This window comes from Pituophis catenifer, unplaced genomic scaffold, assembly GCF_029215685.1.
Source record: "Pituophis catenifer annectens isolate HBS135680 unplaced genomic scaffold, rPitCat1.0.hap2 SCAF_7, whole genome shotgun sequence".
Taxonomy (NCBI): Eukaryota; Metazoa; Chordata; class Lepidosauria; order Squamata; family Colubridae; genus Pituophis; species Pituophis catenifer.
In genome coordinates, this window is record NW_027256887.1 from 78,628,024 (window position 1) to 78,652,166 (window position 24,143).

Consider the following 24,143-nt stretch of genomic DNA (forward strand, 5'->3'; position numbering starts at 1 on the left):
CACCCTATAAAGTTTTGATAGTCTCCTCTTAGACAATGATAAGCCATCATGTATTAGCCACATGTGAGCATGCAAAACTAACAGTGATGGGTAAATTCCTGAATCCATTCTGACACATCTTCAACATTTTTTTTTTTTTGAAGATATGATTTGGTGATCAACAAAACTGGAGTAGAGCATGTATTACCGTTCCTGAAACTTTTTTTTTTGCATCTCTTAACTTCAAGGATAATGAGGTGATTGTATAATAATAGTAATAATAAATGCAAAGCTTTGACCATCCTATTGACAAACACAGTTAAGCCTTGTGTCCCTTCTTCTTGCAAAATGCACTTCTTTTGAAAGGAAAAGAAGAAGATATTTTAGCTGCTGATTTTGGTAAGCATCTTGTTAATTGCTTGCTTCACATGAGTAGTGGAACTTCGTCTCCGAGTCTTGCCTTGAACCATTTTCCGGCGTCGCACTTCCCGGCAAAGCTCATAAAAAGCTTCCATAATATTGCCTTCTCCTGTACACGCAGAGCATTCGTAAAAGGCGCAAGCTAGTTCCGTGGCCAGCTTCTCCCCTTCCTCAGTGCTGACCTGCCTGGAGTGATCCAAGTCTGCTTTGTTCCCCACTAGAATCAAAGTAACGTTCTTGGGTTTTTTGACTTCATCCAACAAGTTCTTTAGGGGAAGGACTTCTTCAAAGCTGCCTCTATCTGTGATGTCATACACCAGCACGAATCCTTCACCCCATCGTACGTGTCCTTCCTTCTGAATAACATCCTCCTATTTTTAAAAAAAAGAGACACAGAAAGAAGAAAGTTATTTTGCAGATCTAGAGGAGACAAGGGTCGTATAGATTTTAGGGATCTTTGCACAGTGGAGTTTCTATGTGATGTTATATTTTGGGGAAATTCTCTATGGTCTGGCATTAAATGCAGATGGACACATAGCTGCACAAAGAGAGAAACATTAATAGTCCTGTGTTTACTCCACATCAGGGTGAAATGCTCCCAGTTCGGACCGGATCGAGTGATCCGGTAGCGATCGTTGCGGGTGGTTCAGCGATCCAGTAGCGATGGTGGAGCAAAGCTCCGCTCACCTGCCCGGGTGTCATTACTTCCTGGTCTTAACCAGGAAGTAATGTGTTTTTTACCTTATGCGTGCGCACGAGTGAAGCAAGCGCACACACATGGCGCATGCACTTCCGAACCGGTAAGGAAGGTAAGTAGATTTCACCCCTGCTCCACATCCAAGAGAACATCACCAGAACTGAAATATTTTTGTTCCCAATTTTAGATCACTGTATTATTCTAACATTCTGGCATTTTTAAAAAGATAATAGTTCTTCCCCTTTGAGCTTTGCATAGCCTGGCTATTTTGGTCACACTCAGTTACACTAATTGATGGTTGTTCTAAGGAATGGCATATGAATCTCATGTATCCAAATGAGAAATATTTGCACTGAGGATGAAAATAGCCCTACTCATCTGGCTGAAGTCTTTGAGATTTGAAGATCTGAAAAACCTGGAATTATTTTTGAATTTAGCACTTGCTTCTCTAGGTATGGTGAACTTGTGTTTTTCAGAAGCTGCTGGATTGCATGTTAAGATATTTAAATTTAGTAGCCGGAGCAATGGGGTTGTGCAGTGAGCTGGAACGCACAGTTGTGGTTGATTGGTTGGAGAGTGCAGGCTCCTAGATGAGGCAATCTGCGCTGTGATTGGTTGCTATGGGTGTGGAGGGGGAGTTCCCCTTTGTCCCACCATTTTTCTTCTGTGTGCCCTGTGATTTACCGCATGATGCTCCTAATTGCCTATCTAGTTGGTTGTATATATTGATGCAAAATGTATTTATTTATATAAAGCTACAAGTAGGTGTCAGATTCTGATTTCATTTGGACACCTGCTGTGCAATTCTCTGACATTGCAACTTCTAGCTTGCTCCAATTAACAGAGATGTGCAAAATATTCTGCTTTGTAATATTCTTTACTTTACTTTACTTTTATTTGATTTATATACCGCCCTACTCCCGAAGGACTCAGGGCGGTGAACAGCCAACAATAAAATACATACATACAAAATTTAAAAAGCAGTAATAAAATCGAATTAAATAGTTTGGCCCAGACAAATTAAAAAAAACCCAATCAATTTAAAACAAATTAAACTTTGAATATTAAAAATATTAAAAAATATTAAAAATTATTTGAAAAGAGGGAGAAAGTTAGGCCAGGCCCGGCTGGTGGAATAAAAAGGTCTTAAGAGCGTGGCGGAAGGTGCGCAGATCCGGGATCCTCCGTATCTCCAGGGGGAGCTCGTTCCAGATAGTAGATGCCCCCACAGAGAAGGCTCTCCCCCTGGGGACCGCCAGTCGACATTGTTTGGCTGACGGCACCCGGAGGAGCCCCTCTCTATGAGAGCGTACCGGCCGGTGGGAAGCTATTGGTGGTAGTAGGCAGTCCCACAAGTACCCAGGTATTCTGACTTTGGAATAGCTGATTTATAGGTTGGTCCATTTCCATTAAATTCAGAGCAGTTATTCTTAGGTTAGAATGTAACGTTCTGAAATTAACCAAATAACAGAATTGAAAGGGACCTTGTAGGTCATCAGTCCAAGCTCCCCACCCAAGCAGGAGACCCTACCCCATTTCTGACAAATGTCAGTCCAGTCTCTTCTTGAAAGCTTCCAGTGATGAAGCTCCTAGAACTTCCAAAAGCAAGCTATTCCATTGGTTGATTGCTCTCACTATCAGAAAATTTCTCCTTATTTCTAGGTTGAATCTCTTTCATCAATTTCCATCCATTATTCCTTGTCTGGCCTTCGGGTGCCTTGGAAAACAGGTTGACCCCCCCTCGTCTCTGTGGCAGCCCCACAAATACTGGAACACTGCTATCATGTCTCCCCTGGTCCTTCTCTTCACTAGACTAACCATGCCCAGTTCCTGTAACCGTTCTTCCTATGTTTTAGCCTCCAGTCCCCTTATCATCTTTATTGCTCTTCTCTGCACTCTTTCTATTATAAATCAGAACATTCTGACTGCAAAACATATTGTACATTTTGATTAGTCAGCAGGTCCAAGGGGATAGCAATACTGGCGATTCTAGCTTATCAGGAGGGCTACAGGCATATAAACAGATTTTTTAAAACACATCCAAGTTTAATTACTTCAGCTACAATGATATAAGCCATTGCAACTAAAGTTAAGATTCACAAAGCTGAATGCATCATTAAAAAAAAAACTATTTGTGGAAAAAGAATGTGCAGCAAATGTCATACTATTTAAAAATAAATAACTTGATAAATATTTCAATCCCATTATTGGCATAAGCATGTGACATTTCAGTAAATTCAGTGTAACCTTCATTGAATTTTGCTTTTGTATACAGATCAGAAGTTCCATTTTCACTCTGGCATTCAGCTATTGCTAAGACAGATCTCTGGCATCTGACCTGTCTTGCAAAATTATTATCCACTCAGAACTTTCCTACATTTAATTGTGTGGGTGAAATGTGAAATGATGTGAAAATTAAACCATTTTTCAAATATTACTCTTCATTATCATGAACACACAGAGGGAAAAAACCACTCTAAGGGCTTCTGACTTTGTCTTCCATGCTCTTCCATTAGTGGTAAATGATAAAATATCAGTATCTCTTTGTTCCAGTTGGGAAATTCTACAAATGTTTGCCAATTCTTTCTTTTCCATAATTTTCCTAGTGAGTGGAGAGCTGTGACACTAAGTTCCAATGACAGAGGCAGGATTTCTTTATCTATCCGATTAATGTCAGTGGAGAATTACATTTCTACAATGGATAAAATTCCCTTAGAAATGACGTTATTTTCCTGTACTTTTTCATAAAGGTCAGACTTCTATTTCCTCCCAATTGCTTATGAGCAAAATTGTTGGATGGGGCTGAAGGAAAGAGAGAAGGGGAGGGAGGGAGGGAGGGAGGAAGAAAGGAAAGAAGGAAGGAAGGAAGGAAGGAAGGAAGGAAGGAAAGAAGGAAGGAAGGTTTTCTCTGTCACTTTTGTTTTTCTTTAAACCAATTCCAGTTTATCTATGTGATTTCCAGAACGAGGCACAATACTAGTTCAAGAATAGTATTAATATTATATGCAAGTTGATTGGAAGACTTCATTGAACTCTATGCTCAGATGTACTCGGTATAAACCAGAGGTGCAGTTTTATCTTTGTTTGTATTCTTGCTTTTTAAAATCCCCTCATTTTATTTATTTATTTGGGACCTCCCAAGTCAATCATATATAAATCAGTCCCCCTGGACTTGGTGAGGCTTACTCTCAACTGCAGTGAGACAGGATGGAATCTTTAGATTCTATGGAGTGAAACATCCCATAACAATGTTTCTTAAAACTGTCCTAGCCCACATTTTTCTGCAACAGACTTATATGCAAAGATTCATAATCAGATGTCTCATATATGTTCCTTTCTAAAAAATTATTTAAAGCAGTTGTGTGGGCGCTAACTCTAACTGAACTCTTTTACCTCTTTTTTCCTGACCCATTATATTATTTTTCCATTAGGAAAAAAAAAGCCACGTAGGGGAATATTTAATACTTATATTTATTTATTTTATTAGTTTGATTTATATGCTGCCCTTCTCCGAAGACTCAAAGAGGCTTACAATGCTTTTAAGCAATAGCCTTCATACTTTTGTATATACTTGCTTAGTAGGGCTTTTTGGGGCCCCCTAAGCAGTGTTCTATTTTATACAAAGTCAGCTTATTGCCCCCACAAACCGGGTCCTCATTTAACATATCTCGGAAGGATGGAAGGCTGAGTCAACCTTGAGCCTGGTGAGAATTGAACTCGCACTAATTGCAGGCAGCTGGCAGCTAAATACTACTTATATATCCTTGCCAACAGACCAAATGACAGCTCCTGGGGCCAGTTCCATATTTCGGTTCAGGTTTAGCCCTACTCTGTCTCTCAGAAATACTTGTAACCAGTGGTGAAATCCAAATTTTTTTACTACCGGTTCTGTGGGCGTGGCTTGGTGGGTGTGGCTTGGTGCACGTGGCAGGGAAAGGATACTTCAAAATCTCCATTCCCACCCACTCCAGGGGAAAGATATTGCAAAATCTCCATTCCCTCCCTACTCCAGGGGAAAGATATTGCAAAATCTCCATTCCCTCCCCACTCCAGGGGAAGGATATTGCAAAATCTCCATTCCCACCCCACTGTGGGGCTATCCAGAGGTGGTACTCAACATTTCCGCTACCGGTTCTCCGAATTGCTCAAAATTTCCGCTACTGGTTCTCCAGAACCTGTCAGAACCTGCTGGATTTCATCCTTACTTGGAACAGAACTATAATTCTCCTTCTTCATCATCATTTGGTCTCTAAGATATCACTTCCTTTGGAACTTTCACAGTATCATAGGACTGGAAGGACCTTGGAGGTCTTGTAGTCCAACACGCTGCTGAAGGCAGGAGTCTTATATAATCATAGCCAAATGGTTGTCCAGTCTATTCTTAAAAACCTCCAGTGACAGACACCCACAATCGCAGGAGGCAAGCTATTCCACTGATTAATTTTTCTCACAGCCAGAAAATTTATCCTTATTTCTAGCTTGGATCTTTTTAACAAGATTTCACCCATTACTTCTTGTCCTGAGTGACCCTAGTGCTTTGGAGAATAAGTCAGCTCCCGTTTTCTTTGTGACAGGCCCTCAAATCTAGTTATCATTTCAAGTGTCTGGAGATTTGGTCTCTTTTTTGTATTATGGTGACCAAAGCTGGATTCAGTATTCTCACCAGCACGGTGTAAAGTGGTACTATCACATCTTGTTGTCTTGACACTATCCCTCTGTTGATGCAGTCTACGACTGGATTGGTTCTTTTGGCAGCTGCAGCATGCTGCTGACTCTAACTTAAGTGGTGGTCCACTAGGACACCTACATCGTTCTCACAGTTATTATCATTGAGTCAGGTACCACCTATTCCATACCAGTTCATTTGGTTTTTCCTTCCTAACTACAGGACCTCACGTTTCTCACCAACGAACTGCATCTTGTTGGAGAGGGCCCAATGCTCAAGTCTGTCAAGATCCTTCTGGATCTTCAGCCTATCTTCTAAAATATTGAATATTCCTTCCCAATTTGGTGCCATCCAGGGGTGAAATTGAGCAGGTTCTGACAGGTTCTGGAGAACCGGTAGCGGAAATTTTGAGCAGTTCGGAGAACCGGCAAATACCACCTCTGGATGGCCCCAGAGTAGGGTGGGAATGGAGATTTTGTACTATCCTTCCCCCAGGAGTGGGGAAGGAATGGGGATTTTGCAGTATCCTTCCCCTGGAGTGGGGTGGGAATGGAGATTTTGCAGTATCCTTCCCCTGCCATGCCCACCAAGCCACGCCCACCAAGCCACACCATGCCCATCATGCCACCAAGCCATTTGAATTTCACCACTGGTGCCATCTACAATTTTGATGAATTCCCCTTCTATCCCCTCATCCAGATAATTAATGCACATGTTGAAGAATACTGGCCCAGCCAAGATTGAACCTTGAGGTACCCATCTGCATGCTTCTCGACTTTCTCTTGTATTGCCTGAACTAATAAACACTTAAACCAGGGGTCAGCAACCCGTGGCTCTGGAGCCACATGTGGCTCTTTCATCCCTCTACTGTGGCTCCCTGTCGCTGGTCGGCTCCACAATTGATAGGACTTTCGGTTAGGACAGGTAGAGGAAAAAGGATGCCATACTAGGAGGAGACTCTATGGTGGAGGAATAAGACTTCCGGTTGGCTCCAGAATTGAATGGGGGCTTCCGGTAAGGACCTTTGTGGCTCTTCGAGTATTTAAGATTGACGACCCCTGACGTAAACCAACAAAAATCAATTGAGATTTCTGCCATTGTAAGAAACACTAAAACTAACAGGAATATGAAGCTTCCCTTTCATACTCTCTCACAGATGGCCTACTATATTTTTATTATTCTCCTTTGTCCCTTTATATTCCACACGTAAATACTTGACAACTTTCCCCTAGTGTTAATTATAGTTTTCTGGCATTGGCATTTTGCTACAGGGATCAGCAGTGTTCTTACCTGCCCAGCTGTGTCTAGTATTTCCATGGAAACAACTTCATCATCAATGGTGGCTTGATGACGATAAGTGGACTCTTAAAAAAGGAATGAGAAATACTACATTAAAAGGAAACAATCAGAAAGTATGGTGCATTTCTTTATTTCCTGTTCATTTTAGACCTTTCCACTACTTTCTGTTCTAAGAAGTGTGTTATTACTTCAACCCATTTGGTCTGTTTCGTTAGCAGGGGGGCAAACAAAGAAAATGTTGTTGAAAACCAGTCATTTTCCTATTCAGTTTCAACAGTATGATCTGGAATTGTTCTGGAGGCCAAAAATGGAAGCAAACGGTGGATGGTCTGTTGGCTTCAGATTGCTGACTTTGGCATATAAATAAGCCAAAGAGATGGCAACAATTGCCATGGCCACAAATAAGTTCAACCGCCTTTTGTTCTGGTCTATGGCTTGTCCAAGGGGCAGGGCAGAGGGACAAGCTCCACTTAGCGCTATGAGATTGATAGGTATAGTATTTGGAAGTTGATATTATAAAATCCATGTGAATCGGAGCTAAAATTTACTCAGTTCCCAAAATTCATCACATAATTTATTTTGAATAATTGCAACAGTTACAACAGATATTGGTATCTGTATTTGATGCTCAGTATTTTTATTTTTTTTTTAATTTGATTTATATGCCGCCCTTCTCCGGAGACTCAGGGCGGCTAACACTGTGTTAAGCAATAGCCTTCATACTTTTGTATATTTTATACAAAGTCAACTTATTGCCCCCACAAACTGGGTCCTCAATTTACCTACCTTAGAAAGGATGGAAGGCTGAGTCAACCTTGAGCCTGGCAAGATTCGAACTTACTTTAATTGCAGACAGCTGGTGTTAAATTACAGTGCCTTGTCCGCAGAGCTATCCAGGCTCCTGGATAGTTGATGGCCAGTATGCAATAAGATTTGGTATTTGACCGATCATGAGGTCTGGATGTAAAATTTAATCATGCCCAAAATTCTCATGTCGCATTTTAGATTTCATTTTTTTTTCTTTATTTCAAATCAAGGTCCCATTCTTTTATTCATGTGCAAAAATGTGAAAAGTCATTGGCTTTTCCAAGATACTTTCTACTTGTATTTTGTTATTCATCCTGAAACCTGTACCTTGAAACAGAAAATGGCTGTACTTAGAAGTTATTTTGGTTGCCCTGTGACGTCTTGTGGTTGTCTAGTTGATGGAATATCCAGACTGAAACTGAGATTTAAGGCTTTTCTTGACAATATGCAAAGGATCTTAGCATGAGGCTAAAATATATTTGTCATTAAGATTAGCTGGATGGGATAAGACCTTTTCATACCCTGGATTATAAAGTGATACACCCTGAGTTATAAATCCAGGAGCCTCTATTATGTCAGCTTTAACTAGTAAGATTTTCTAGAGAATTCTGCTGGGCTAGATGACGTCAGTCCCTTCCAACTCAGATCCTACAATTAATCAGAAAGAGGGATGCATGAAAAATTTGTTGTGCCAGATCATTGATAAGTATGAATATAATGATCTTGAACCTGATCTTGAACTTCTCAAGTGTAGAGAAGACTCCAGAACATAAATGCATGCTGAAATATTCACTCTGAAATGTGGTTTATAACTTGAAAATATCTGCAAAAAAATATGTGCAAAAATATCTATGTTAAGGAAAAATAGATACCAAAATGATCATCTGAAATTTTTAACCCAAATAGTATTTTTTTTTTTTTTAATTTGATTTATATGCCGCCCTTCTCCGGAGACTCAGGGCGGCTTACAATGTGCTCAGCAATAGCCTTCATCCTTTTGTATATTTATACAAAGTCAGCTTATTGCCCCCACAAACTGGGTCCTCATTTCACCTACCTTAGAAAGGATGGAAGGCTGAGTCAACCTTGAGCCTTGGAGAGATTCGAACCAGCAGAAATTGCAGGCAGCTGTGTTAATAACAGGGTTCATTAACCACTGTACCATCAAGGCTCTTTCTTTACAGAAAAAATGATTGTCAAAATATGTAAAGAAGGAAAAGTTCATTAGAACACCTACCTCTGAAGAAATATGGACAAATATATAAAAATGTGCACAAATATTGCTATGAGCCTTTGATTTTTTTTTTAATTGGGTCCATACAAGCCACTAAACCCAACTTTGATATAATTAAATCAGAATCTTGGCTATGATAAGAAGTGACAGCTTGTCTTTAGCTTCATGGAAGAGTTCTTTCTTTTACACTGACAGTGTTTATATTTTTGCCCTTTGAGTCAGTGTTGACTCCCGGGAACTGCTTAAATTAGTCTCTGTAATCTTTTCGGCAAGATTTTCAGAAATGGTTTGCCACTGCCTTCTTCCCAGGGCTGAGACAGAGGGACTGACCCAAGGTCACCTAATAGAAAAGAATTTGTGTAGCTCAAGGTTGAACTGTGTGGTCCTTGCTGTTCTTTGAGGTTGACTGGGACAATTTAACATCTTCAATGCTAGAGAGGAGAGGAGTTTTCTCTCCTAGTCCAGGGGTCAGCAGCCCCCAGCTCTGGAGCCGCATGTGGCTCTTCCATCCCTCTGCTGCAGCTCCCTGTCGCCGGTTCATTCCACAATTGATAGGGCTTTCAGTTAGGACAGGTAGAGGAAAAAGGACGTCGTGCTAGGAGGAGACTCTATGGTGGGGGAACTGGACTTCCGGTCGGCTCCAGAATTGAATCGGGGCGGTGGGGGGGGGCAGCTTCCGGTTAGGACCTTGTGGCTCTTTGAGTGTTTCAGGTTGCTGACCCTGTCCTAGTCCATCCAACTGGTTTTGTAACTCATGGTGTCCCAATTTCTAGCTTTGTGCTATACAAATGGATTCAAATCCACAATAATCTGTAAAACTCATCACCAAACGACTTTAGGCTTTGTTTCTATCTCTCAGTCTAACTGTCAGCCCAGGAAGTTTTAGAACAGGGTTTCCCAATGTGTGGTAAACACACCTTTGGTGTTTCCTAAAGGAATTAGAATATGATTTCTGGTGCAGATGTCAAAATGCAAAGTTAAAGGAAAATGACCCCAAATTGAGGCGATCAATTCATCTTACATCGTTTCCCATGGAATTTCAGTTAGAAAAACCATGCAATTCAGCAGTCTTGCATCTTTTTAACCTAGTATTTTTTAAAATTCATTTTTATTTAATTTGGGGATCTTGTAATAGTCAATAACTGGGGATGTTTCATGTACTAAGGCTTTTGTAATGCCACGGAGATTTGCATAAAGGGAAAAAAATTGGGGACTGTTGTTTTAGAGTAAATGGAAAGGGGGAAAAATGCATTCCAATTTGTGTCCCTGTAAAAATGGAAAGGATATAATTGTAATTTATTATACATTAGGAGAAGGTAATGTGACTTTTTCCCTGGCATTAGTTTGGATCTTCTGCCACTGTCATTATTCAAATGACGGACTTGCATTTGATTATGTTTTGGTCTTGTTCCTTGACTGGCTTAAGAGCCAACATTCTGGAATATGTTAAAGCCTACACTTTTTTTTTTTTTTAATTTGATTTATATGCCACCCTTCTCCGAAGACTCAGGGCGGCTTACAATGCGCTCAGCAATAGCCTTCATCCTTTTTGTATATATTTATACAAAGTCAGCTTATTGCCCCCACAACTGGGTCCTCATTTCACCTACCTTAGAAAGGATGGAAGGCTGAGTCAACCTTGAGCCTTGGCGAGATTCGAACCCTGCAGTAATTGCAGGCAGTTGGTCTTAATAAGCTTAATAACAGGGTGCCTTAAACCCCTGTACTACCAAGGCTCTTCAACTATTTAGATCCATATTTGAGATATTAGTTTGGTGTTCATTTAAAAGTGGCAACAACACTGCAGGATGGAGAATTCTGCATCACACAGCATCACACTGCTCTCTTTCCCACTGACCTTATTAATTTACTCTAAATTGCCAGCTACACCGCATTGACATAAAACAAAAACAAGAGAAAATTTTTTTAAAGGCGACTGGGAAACAGAAAACAAAGAAATCTCCCCTGCACTACTGTGAATTGTCTGGTTAATGAATTTGTTGTGGAATAGATAACGTATAAGTAACAGTGGAATCTTCTGTGTTTCTTTTCCAAGTTATTTTGTGCTAATAGGAAAAATACCTAGAGCTGGTGTAGATTGTGAAGTAACAACTGGGTGGGCAATGAGGTACAATATCATGAAAAAACAAAGCAAAACCTGTGGTATCCTTAGAGTTGATTTTTTTAAACATGGCAATCATGACTGTACTATCTAAATTCCAGCTATGTGATCTACAAAAAAGAAGGTGGAGCTTCAATTGTACTATTTTGTCTGCTATCTTGAGCTCTTGACCAGATCCTACACACACATTTCTATCTGTGTATCCTCCCATAAATGCAGAGACCCTCTCCAGTGAAATTCGGAAGCCGCCTGTAATCAACATTTGGCACGTTCTAAGGCTTTTTAGTCCTTCAAACACAGTAGTGCTAAGGCCAGAGCTGAAGATGGATGCAGAAAATCTTATCTTTCACTTCAGTAAACAGATTTTTGTCTGTCTTGGTTGAATGGGAATGCTTGAAATGTGGTGCAATGGTATGTAGGAATGACTTTGGGAGACAGAAGGAAGAGTGGCCAGCATAGAGTAGCTGACTAGGGAATTCTCGGAATTAAAGTCAGCAAGTCTTAAAGTTGCTGATTTTGGAGATCTCTGGATTAAACCATGGTCAGACAGGTGACAGCTGAGTCTGCAGAAGGGATGGGGGCATGGCAAATATGTCAGAAAGGAAATGTCGATGAAGGTTCTCAGTCATCCAGGTCATGGTTGTCCCAAAGATGCTTTTTTTTCCCAAGAGGCAACTGGATTTTCTTGTTTTTCTTTGTGCTTCTCATCCAAGAAGCTTCTTCAGCTCTGACTGGATGGTGTGGAATTCCTTGCAGAATTTGAATTCTTTTAGAGAGTTGTTGAGGTTATTTGAAGGTTTATCTGTGTCCCATTTACCTGTGCAAATGGGTGTGGAACCTTCTTGGAACCGCTGAAAGGACTGTGTTGCAGACTGTGCCATATCCCTCCCCCTCTGTTAAGAGAATTGACTCCAGACATAGTTGGCCTCTTTGACCCTCTTTCAAACCAGTAGTCCTCTCTGTCCAAATTGTGGACTTTGCTGTCTTCAAAAGCATGGCCGTTGTCTTTTAAAGACAGATGGTCTCCTGAATCTTGTCCTGATGGGTTTGTTCTCCTATGTTGTGCCATGAGTTTATGAAGTGGTTGCTTTGTTTCCCCAATGTACAGATCTGCTCATGACTCACTGTATTGTACTGCATGTACCATATTGCTCAGTTTGTCCAGTTTGCCTCTTGAAAAGAAAAGCCACCTTATGGACATGTCAGAAGGGACACTCCCCAGGTGCTTGGACTGTAAAAGAAATAGGGGAGAGATGTACTTTCAGACTTGCAAGATTCTCTTAATGTAACCTTACAATAAAGATAAGAGCTAGTACTCCTGAGTGAGCTTCTTGTCTGAACTACCTCCCAAGGCTGGCATTGAGCAAGAATCTTTGAAATCTAGGAAACCAAAGTAGAGATGAATATAGATTTTAAGGGTCAGAATTTAAGTGCCTTGGCAAATGCTTCCATTTTCACTAAGGAAAACATAATACCCCCCAAAAAAGTAGTGGTGGTAGTGAATGACTGCTTTGTATATATTCTTTCCTTTTTAAAAATGACAGATTTTGTTTGCCTGGTTGAAAGCATGGACTATGAATATGAGTATACATCATCAAAATTATAGAGAAAATGGGTTTTTGTAAGCTACCTACATGTCAACTTTTAATTTTTTTAATGTAATTGCAAAAAGCCAGCTAAAGTTTTGGGCTGCATCAGCAGAATTCTAAATCGAAGGAAGTCATAGTTTCACTTTCTCTGCGTGGATCAGATCCTACTTCAAGGATTGTGTCTAGTTTTGGGTACCACTCTTTAAGAAGGATTTGAACAAATGAGAAGATAATAAATGTCAATCTGGCCATGGAGTTGAGCAACTCAAGCTACTCAACTCCAGCAGAGAGGCTGCTCTACAGAGGCCACAACCATCTCATCCCTTCACAGACTAGGTTTCACATTCTGGTATCTGTTTAGCAGTGTCTTTGAAAGCCACAAGAATCTCCTGGATGACTACAGCTATTTGCCACTCCACAATTTGTAATACTTGCAGTTCTAAAAGTCAAAGGGACATTTCAAGCTGACATTTAAGAAAACAACATATACATATGCACACTGTACATATCATTGCCAAAAAAGAGCTCTTGTTAGCTTAAATATTGGCTTATTTCTAGTGACTCTGGCAGCCTTTCACAAATCAGTTAAATTATATTTCGTTTGTGGATGTCAGTGCCATATGCTTGGAGTCTAAAAGAATTGCCAGAAAAGAAGTATGAGACAAATCGATTACTCTAAGCCACTATTCATTTTCAAGCAGACCACAATTTCAAGAGCCAGGTCATTTGGGTTTTAGAGCAACTTGGAGAATCTGAATCATCAAGAAGGGAGGGATATAAGTATTTTCTTTTAAATCTAGATGGTTCCCTGCCCCTAAGGGATGAATTTATTCTGTATCATACTCCAAATTTAACTATAATTGCGTTGTTGGGGTTACATCAGTTCAAAGTTGCTTTGGCTAGTGTATCAGCAGGGAAGAATATTTTAATAGCATGTGGCTTGGCTAGCTACAGAAAAATTGGGATGGTTTTCATTACAGTGTCAGCTTATGGCATTGTTAGTAGGAGGAGTTTTAGATTGGATATTGTACTCTGCTCTTAAAAAACTGAGCAGAATCATATGCCAAGCCAACTTTGGGTCAACAAAAATCCAGTTCTTCTACATTTATACTATATATGTGAGGTGTACCAGTTGCACCCATTCCTGGTTCATGTTTACTCACAGTTACTCATGCCCTGGTGGCCTCAAGAATGGACTACTGGGACACATTTTATATGTGGCTGCCCTTGAAGAACATTTAGAAGCTTTCACTAGTGCAAAGTGCAGCAGTACAAGTAGTTATGAGTGTGTCTAGAACAATGCATGTTAAAACTCTGCTTTGTAACTGTATTGGTTGCCAATTTGCTTCTGGGTTCTTTAAGGTCCTATTTTTGACTTTTAAAGCTTCACATGGCAAGGGGCACCTCTCCTCATCTACTCATCCCATCAGGTCTGGCAGGAGGGGAATATTATGGGTCTCTTCAGTGGTGGGATTCAAATAATTTAACAACCGGTTTTCTGTCCTAATGACCCGCTGGGTGGGTGTGGCCAGGGGGTGTGACAGGCAGCACTCGGCCTCCTGCACCCCCCCGGGAGCAAAAACGGGCTGCAGGGGACCGTGCCACACACACCATGTCCTGTTTTGGGCCTAATAGGCCTCTCTGCAGCCTCCTGGGAGCGAAAATAGGCCGGGATGGACTGCACCGCACCCCCCGTGCCCTGTTTTGGGCCTAATAGGCCTCTCTGCAGCCTCCTAGGAGCGAAAGCAGGCCACGGGAGCTGCGCCGCACCCCCACCCCCCATGGCCCATTTTGGGCCTAGTAGGCCTCTCTGCACTTACCTGGGAGCCAAAATGGGGCACGTGGGGACTCCTGGAAGGAGCAGGGTGGGGCCACCCAGCAATTTAACTACTGGTTCACCCGAACCATCCCGAACCGGCTGAATCCCACCACTGGGATTTAGTTTTAGTGTAGTTTAAAACAAAGTTTTAAGTTTGTTTTTAACTGTTTCATTGTATGCTGCCCAGAGACAGACAGCTTGTGCAATAGGCAGGTACATAATTTTAATCAAATAAATAAATATAGTATGAATTAGGTTTATGTTCACATATTGGTTGTCTCATTTACCCTGTGCTTCTGCTAGTCATGAGGAAGGTGAGTTGCATCTAAGCGCAGTCCTTGATTTCCAATTTTACTTTTGAATTTGATGACCAGAAGTGAAACTTGCAAAAATGACAGACAAAGGTATTCCACTGGAGACATTTCAAAGGATTTTTGAAGAAAAGGGAAAGAAGTTCACAGCTACAAGAACAGCAACCATATCTCAGTAGTGGGTTTCAATTTTCTTCGCTATTGGTTCACTATGGGGAGCATGCGGGCCCGTGCCCTCACTTTATAAGGGTGCGGTGCTTTTGAGCATGCACAGAGTGTTTTTGCTGATGTCCGGGCGGGTGGGCAGAGCCTCCCGCCACCGCCGCTACCGGTTCACCAGAATCGGGGAGAACCGGTAGCAACCCACCACTGCCATATCTGCTTATATGAATACACTATTTGAAAAAGATCTTAAAGAAAAAATACATTAAGAGGCAAAGAAGAATAATTTGAATACTAGAAAATAAAATAGAAGTTGTGAGCTATAACACAGAGATGAAAACTAAAGTGGGAATACAAATGATAAGCCAAGAGATGAAAAATGACCTGGATAATGATCCATTACTGGATTTGTAAAAGAGAGAGCTGGATTCCCAAGAAAATTTGGATGGAGATCAGATCTTATGACAGCATCTTAATGAAGTAAAGTTTAAGAATGATGGGAGGAAAGGAAATGAGTATAAAGTTGACCTCCTTGATCAGGATAAAAACAAAAAGTACATTTATAATGTTCTGAGAACCTTTTATGGTCTTTTTGCTAATCCGGGACAGAAACATTAATAATTGGGATAGTTCATGGATAAGGCTAGAGATATGAGAAGAATTAATTTATGTAATGTCATATCAAAGGAGATAGACCGATATAAAATTGGCTTGCCCTTTTTTTAATAAAGAAGATCAGAAGTCACTTCTTTAATCATTCTTTTCTTTTTTCTTTCCTTTTTTTCTATTCTTTTGTTTCTCTTAGATTTCAGATGGTTTAATTTTTTTTTTTTACTATTGTTAAAACCTTTAATAAAAAATAATTTAAAAAAATAATTTCAATCAATGCTTTCCCCATCCAAAAAAATTAAAGATGATTTCAGGGGGCATTTCACTCACCCCCTGCACCAAGCAAAATTTTCTACAGTACTCTAATTTTTAAATAACATTGAAGAGATTGCATTAGACTGAAGTGTGGTAGTTGTGCAGTCCAAAGACTGGTTCAAAATGTTTAAAATCTGTGAATTTTAGGGTAGTTGTTTTTTCATGAAATTGCTTGGCTATTTTGCTTTGTTACGTTAACAATATAATTATGGATAATGAAGTCTGCTCACATTAAGCTTACTTTTTGCAATTTGACTGTCAAAATGAAAACACAGTCTTAAACGCCAGCATAAAAATCAGGCTATTGGTTCGTATTACTGTTTGTTCAGTTCGTTGGTAGCTCTCTAGGATTTTGGGTAAGTGTCCACAATGTCCACAATTTTCCACAATTACTAGTGGCTTCTTAAATGGAAATATGCTGGAGATTGAACCTACATGCTAGGGTCTATGACAATTCATCATGGGCCAACTCATCATGGCCAACTTGCCACGATCAACTCACTGTGGCCAACTTGCCATTGCTAACTCGCTGCAGGACAACTCGCTGTAGGACAAGAGTTACACTAATATCAAAGAAACAGTGGAATAGAATAATTAAAGGATGCAAACAGAGGGACAGAATGAAACGTGAATAGCAAAAATTAAAATAATTTTTATTTATTTTAAATAGAACTAAGGAGAAATTTCCTGACAGTTAGAACAATTAATAAGTGGAACAACTTGCCTGCAGAAGTTGTGAATGCTCCAACACTGGAAATTTTTAAGAAGATGTTGGATAACCATTTGTCTGAAGTGGTGTAGGGTTTCCTGCCTGGGCAGGGGGTTGGACTAGAAGACCTCCAAGGTCCCTTCCAACTCTGTTATTCTATTCTATTCTATTCTATTCTATTCTATTCTATTCTATTCTATTCTATTCTATTCTATTCTACTCTACTCTATTCTATTCTATTCTATTCTATTCTATTCTAAATAATTAAATAGAATTGTTAAATTGTCCTGCAGCGAGTTGTTCAGCGGGGAGTGGGCCATGGCAAGTTGTCCCCCAATGAGTTGGCCATGATGAGTTGGCTGCGACGAGTTGGCCATGGCGATTTGTCCCATTCTCTACATGCTACATGCAAAGGTTATGTTTCAAGACTGTTCTAATGAAGTAGCATATATGTCTGTGATGGTATATTATTTTTATTTATTTAAGAAAATTTATATGGCCATCCAACTCAACTCTCAGTTACTCTGGGCGGCTTAACAAAGATAGTAATAGCAGTATAAGACACAACAGGGGAAAAAAAAAACTCACCAAGAGTGGGGTCATATTCCCATATGAATCGTTTGGTCAGAAAACGTACGACAAGAGCTATAGGAAAGAAAAATATATCTGGTGAGTTTATGACACATAATAGCCCAAGTAGTTTAAAGGAGTACAGTTAAAATAAATTCTCAGTTCATCTTATTTCTCCAATTTGATAGCCACTTGATATATCGAGCTGGAACACAAAGACAATTCAGGCTGTTACAATTCAACAGATTTGGGGAAATTTGTGTTAAGGAACAGGTCTTTATTTTATGGATAGAGGTTGTTTTTAAAAAAACAACGATTTGTAAATCTACCCTTTAATGAACCATAGAAGATGGAAGACTGCCATTCCCAGTCAAATTCATACTTTTAGAATTTGTTTTGAATGGTTTCAATGCTAAACTAATAACAAATGTGCTTGGATCTGTTCTCACGTACATTGCAGTTTCGATTACGTTTTGCAAAAATTTCAACTATGGGCATGTTCTGGATTAGAGATTTGACAACTGATCCTTTTGAATTTTGCAAACAACACTTAAAATCAACAGAAACCACCATAATTGGTTCTGTAAAACTTGATTTAGGGAAAATATAAATTAAATTTAAAAAATAAAAATTCAAAACCATGTAAGGAAACTCATAGCAGTTAATTGGGTTATTTTTTTACCCCATAGTACAATCTCACATTTTATTTTATCGCTAGTCATATCCCAGATTTCCTCAGTACAATATATACTATTTTTTCCCCATTTTCTCTGACAACAGAGAAAATTGACTTAAATCTTTACTGACGGTGATTCAACACTTGGTGTATTTAATTTGTTAAAAAAAAAAAGAAAGAAATGAAAACATATCACGGCTCTCAGCTTTTAGCAGCATCAAAGAAAGAACCGATAAACTCTAATAAGAATGTTTTTTCACGCGTTATGATCTGTTCATCCATCAGCAGCAGGAGATGCAAAATCTTGTTAAGAACATTTTAGTTGAATGAATCATTAACTCTCAAAGAGTTCAAGTAAACACTCTTAATATTAGACCCCAAATTCACTTCAAACCTTCTGCAGCTTCCAGAGCTGTAAATCTGTTTCTACAAAGCTTGAAGATACAATTAACAAAGATAAAAAAATAAATTCAGGATCTGAGTATTTTCTTAAGATGATATATGGAATATATGTCTAACAAGATTGTGCAAACCAGCTGCAAATTGCTTGTTAGATTTTCTTCTTGTGCTGCCCCTTGGCTTTTTAAGTTTCGATGGAGATTTATCAATCCTACTCACTAGTTCATAATTAAACAATCCCAGAGTTTCTTTTGCAAAAGCAGGAGTTTACGTCTGTAGGACAACAGGTGCTGTCTCTGAATACAGGTAGTCCTCAACTTACAACCGTTCATTTAGCGAACATATGAAGTTACAAGTGGTGTAGGGTTTCCTGCCTAAGCAGGGGGTTGGACTAGAAGACCTCCAAGGTCCCTTCCAACTCTGTTATTCTATTATTCTATTCTATTCTATTCTATTCTATTCTATTCTATTATTCTATTCTATTCTATTCTATTCTATTCTATTCTATTCTATTCTATTCCATTCCATTCCATTCCATTCTATTCTATTTTTTTAATAAACTTTTATTAACATTTAAAATCCAAAAATACAAGTTAAAATACATCTATAACAAAAATACATCCATAATAATTATACAATTCAATGTCATTCTGACAGTACGTAATTCTTATCTTTTATTCTATTCTATTCTACTCTACTCTATTTTATTATCTTGCTACAGGACAATTCACCATGCCCAAATCACCACGGGACAACTCGCTGCAGGACAATTCAACAATTCAATTTAATTATTTAAAATAATTTTAAAAATATTTTAATTTTTGTTATTCACATTTTATTTTGTCCCTTCTTTGGCATCCTTTCTTTAATGATTCTATTAAACTATTTCTTCGATATTAGTGTAACTCTGGTCCCATGGCAAATTGTCCTATCGTGAGTTGGCCGTGGTGAGTTGTCCTAGACCAGTGATGGCTAACCTTTTGCTATTGCGTGCCAAAAGTGGGGATCATTCAAGGGGGTTGCGCATGCATGTGCCCATACCCATAATTCAATGCATCCCATCCCCGCACATGCACGCGTGACCCTTCCTGTGCTACCCCCACTTTTGGCACATGATGGCATGGTGGGCCCGGTAGGCCCATTTTTCGCCCTTCCCAGGCTCCAGAGGCTTTCTTGGAGCCTGGGGAGGGTGAAAACAGCCTTCCGTCCCCCACCCCGGAGGCCAGAAACAGCCCATTTCCTGACTTCAGGTGGGCCCGGAAGGCCCGAAAATTAGCTGGCCGGTGTGCATATGTGCGCTGGAGCTGAGTAGGGCAACACTCGCATGCCCACAGATATGGCTCTGAATGCCACCTGTGGCACCCGTGCCATAGGTTCGCCATCACGGTCCTAGACCCCACCTTTTGCAAACTTTTGACAAGCAAAGTCAAAAGTTTGCTTCCCCAAAGAATTTGGGGAAGCCAAATTCCCTGAACCATGTTACTAACTTAACAACTGCAGTGATTCACTTAACAACTGTGGCAAGAAAGGTCGTAAAATGCAGCACAACTCACTTAACAATTGTCTTGCTTAACCATGGAAATTTCAGGTTCAATTGTGGTCATAAGTTGAGGACTACCTATATATAAAAATCACCATTCTCTAATATTACTTTCTACATGCGTTCAGTTACAAATGCCATCATCCACAATAAGGGCATTTTCCCATCCACTTGTGCAATACATCTGAAAAGCAATACATTGAGAAAACTTTTTCAAAGTACATAGAAGAGCAACATTTTTTTAAAAAAGAAATAATTGGGGGGGCGGGGAGGTGAAAAGTCAGTTTCTAGTACCAATAACTGATTATTAGAAACTCTGCACCTTGCTTGGATGTTTCACCTGTTGTGCCTATTTAGTATTATTACTAAATAGTAATATTTAGTAACAATATTAAATAGTAATATTTAGTAACAATACTAAATTGGCACAATCAGTTTTATTCGATTTAATTGAATTGGTGCAATCAGTTTTATTTGACCATTTCCCCATTTCTGTTTTTTTGATTCAGAAAAATCTTGAATGTGCATGTATATACCCTGTTTCCCTGAAAATAAGACATCCCCTGATAATAAGCCCAGTCAGGCTTTTGAGCGCATGCACTAAAATAAGCCTCCCCCCGAAAATAACCCCTCCCCAAAAATATTTAAATGCAGAGCTGGAAATCAGATAAGATGACAAGAGGAGCCCCATCTTGCTTCACGCGCCCCAAAATAATAAGACCTCCCCAAAAATAAGGCCAAGCGTTTATTTCGGGGTTCAAAAAATATAAGACAGGGTCTTATTTTTGGGGAAACACGGTATATTCTGTTTCTAAACGTAGACACATATAAGTATTTTGATCTGTTCTATCTAGCTTTGAAGCCCTCAATCCATAACTCAATACAACTGTCAACATCACATGCTTGAGTGAAATTATCCACGGTTTCTTACTGAAGTGGAACAAGAGTCCATTTCAGAAATACAGCACAATCAATAAATCAAAATTCCAAATGACAGATGGATTTTTCATGGTCTGGATGACAATATGGCTCCTTTACTTTCTTCTGTGGCTTTGACACGTGAACCTAAATCAGCCTGTTGTCGGGCTTGTGGTGTCAGTGTGTTTGCTTAGTGGTAGTAAAAAATTATAAAGGGGGGGGGCTTAGTCCCTGAGATAGTTAAAAAAAAAAAGACCTGTGGAACTGAGTCTGAAGGAACAGGGTTAGATTGTGTTTGTTCATTCAAATCAATAGTGGGAGCAGAATCTTTCTCATAGTTCTCTACATGGGGCTCCCCTTGAGGTGCACTCGGAGGCTCCAACTGGCGCAGAGTGCGGTCGCGCGGGTGGTTATGGGAGCAATGTGGAGCTCCCATGTAATACCTCTCCTGCGCGAGCTGCACTGGCTCCCGGTGGTCTTCCGAGTGCGCTTCAAGGTTCTGGTTACCACCTTTAAAGCGCTCCATGGCTTGGGACCTGGTTATCTACGGGACCGCCTGCTACCACCAATAGCCTCCCACCGGCGAAACAATGTCGACTGGCGGCCCCTAGGGGGAGAGCCTTCTCTGTGGGGGCACCTACGATCTGGAACGAGCTCCCGCTGGAGATACGGAGGATCCCGGATCTGCGCACCTTCCGTCGCGCGCTTAAAACGTTTTTATTTCATCAAGCTGGCCTGGCCTAAATCTTCTCCCTTTTAAAATTTTAAAATTTAAATTTTAAACACTAATTTTAATTTGTTTAATTATGGGATATTTTAAAATTTAGCCAAATTGTTTAATCTGTTTTAATCTATTTTAAATTTTGTATCTCTGTGTTTTATCTTTTGGCTGTTCACTGCCCTCAGTCCTTTGGGAGAAGGGCGGTATAGAAATTTAATAAAATAAATAAATAGTTGAAAATCATATTTTTGGGTTGGATGCATCATCCCTATTCACCCAATTGTTTCCTTCCTGATCTCCTGGCAGATGGGAGGGGATCACCTGGTTCCTGCTTTCCATCTCTATTCTGCTGCTCTGATGTACATCAAAGGTTAAAGCTATAGGGCAGTCCTAAGTATTTTTTTTCAGTGGATATTTGTGTGCCCTTTTGATATATTAAGATAGATATTAGCGGTGGCTCAGTGGCTAAGAAGCTGAGCTTGTTGATCGAAAGGCCAGCGGTTCAGTGGTTCGAATCCCTAGTGCAGTGTAACAGGATGAGCTCCTGTTACTTGTCCCAGCTTCTGCCAACCTAGCAGTTCGAAAGCACGTAAAAAGTGCAAGTAGAAAAATAGGGACCACCTTTGGTGGGAAGGTAACAGCGTTCCGTGCGCCTTTGGTATTGAGTCATGCCGGCCACATGATCACGGAAATGTCTTCGGATAGTGCTGGCTCTTCGGCTTTGAAACGGGGATGAGCACCGCTCCCTAGAGTCAGGAATGACTAGCACATATGTGCGAGGGGAAGCTTTACCTTTACCTTTTTAAGTCCCCTACTGTTTTTATCTCTAGGAATCTCTCCCCCCACTTCCCGCTCTCTCCCTTACTCCCTCTAGCTTCTTTTATCCCATTCTGTAATTTTTGCAAGCTGAACAGAGTGACATGTGTGCTTGCTCTTATTTGGATATACAGAATGACCAGGCGAATGCTAGATGCAAACTAAACCGGAAATTTACCAACAGTAAAGTTCACGATTTGCCCTCCCACACACACCTTCCATTCAGGGGAGTGTTCTCAGCTCCAGCCTGCAGGGTTGTACTTCAGTTGACCAAACTCCTTCTCCTCCTCCAGCTGACAGGCAATGCAGCACAAAAATTAGGTACTAGCCAGCCTCCTTGCCCTACTGGTTTTGCGGTATAAACTTCTTCCCCATTTCCCCCAAGAGCCAGTGTATGATGAGTGGCCATCTGGCAAATTAAAATCCATCAGGAGAGGAAGGGAACATGGAGACTTTGACTTCTGGAGAGGGGAAGAAATACCAGGAGGAGGAGGAGAGGAGGAGGAGGAGGAGGAGGAGGAGGAGGAGGAGGAGGAGGAGGAGGCGGCGGAGGAGATGACAGGAACTCCTGTTGATGAAAATCTTTCCATTATTCTGGACATTCTGGACATTCTTCTAACTAAACCAGACCAGCTAGCAGTACCTGAACACACCTGTACATGGATCATAAGCTTCCTAGCAGACAGGAAGCAGCAGGTGAAGCTAGGCAAAATTACATCAGATACCTGCACAATTAGCACAGGAGCCCCTCTGTCAGATGTAAATGCCTTATTCTCCAATGTGTAAATAGTATATGAACGGGGTATCAGGGGTTAATTTATTCTTCACTTCTTAATGTATTCATAATTCACCACTCCCACATCTAGCTCCTCCCATTGTATATATAAGGAGCTGTCTGCATCCTTTTCCTTGCTTCTATCTGTGAATATTCAGTGAATATAGAATGCCTGTTGTAAATAAAAGAAAATATATTCAAACCTCTAACTCTCACTAATCTTATTGAGTCTGATCCTGAAAATATTGCAACAAGCTGGTAGCAGAGGATGGTTAATTGACTCAATAAAAACTTAAAAATGTCTAAGAAAGATAGGCCCAACACCAGGGCATACAGCAAAGAAATGGAAACAGAACAAGAAATAACCAACGAATCCACAAACGCAATTTCGAGAGAATCCGAAGAATACACCACTGAAGACGAAGAAATTATAGATGAAAATGATGACCAGGAAGAAATCGAAATAGAGAATAACGAACTCAGGTCAGAAATATTAAAACTATTAAAGAGCCAGAAGAACGATGAAAGCCTCATCGCGAACCTCCAAGATATGCTCAAGAACAGCGGAGCAGCGAGAGAGAAAAACATCACTAATGAAAAGTCTAAAGACCCAAAAATAGTGAGTGATATGACTGCAGAAAAAAATATTGTGAAGAAGAAAAACGGTGATCCAGCGCGAAATTTTGAATGGCAGCCATCTTGGTTTCAACAGGCCTCCAAGGTGAGCGAAGCAGAGCCAATCAAAAAGCTCAATTCAAAATTTCTGGCGCGAAAAACGTTATTAGACAACGAAAATGAAAAAGAAGATTCAAACTCCTCAGAAGAATCAGAATCAGAAAGTGAAGGTGATTCAACAAACTACCAAATAAAATCAGCAATGAAAACGCTTTTTGCTGCATTTGGGCCAAAACTAAAAATTACTAAAAAGCTAACGAAGAAGCGAGCGAGCAAGCCAATGCCTCAAGACCTGCCCGCTCCCATCCTGACTAC

General features: G+C 40.2%; 1 protein-coding gene across 1 annotated transcript in view; it reads right to left on the reverse strand.

Annotated features, from left to right (window-relative positions):
* Positions 1-283: 283 nt before the first annotated feature.
* RERG (RAS like estrogen regulated growth inhibitor) overlaps positions 284-24,143 on the reverse strand; it is a 151,215-nt gene continuing 127,355 nt past the window's right edge. The window contains exons 3-5 of the mRNA XM_070947504.1: positions 17,327-17,383; positions 7,053-7,126; positions 284-770 (exon numbers count right to left, since the gene is read on the reverse strand). Coding sequence (XP_070803605.1) covers positions 363-770; positions 7,053-7,126; positions 17,327-17,383 — 539 coding nt within the window. The 3' untranslated portion in view covers positions 284-362. The remainder of the gene's footprint in view (positions 771-7,052; positions 7,127-17,326; positions 17,384-24,143) is intronic.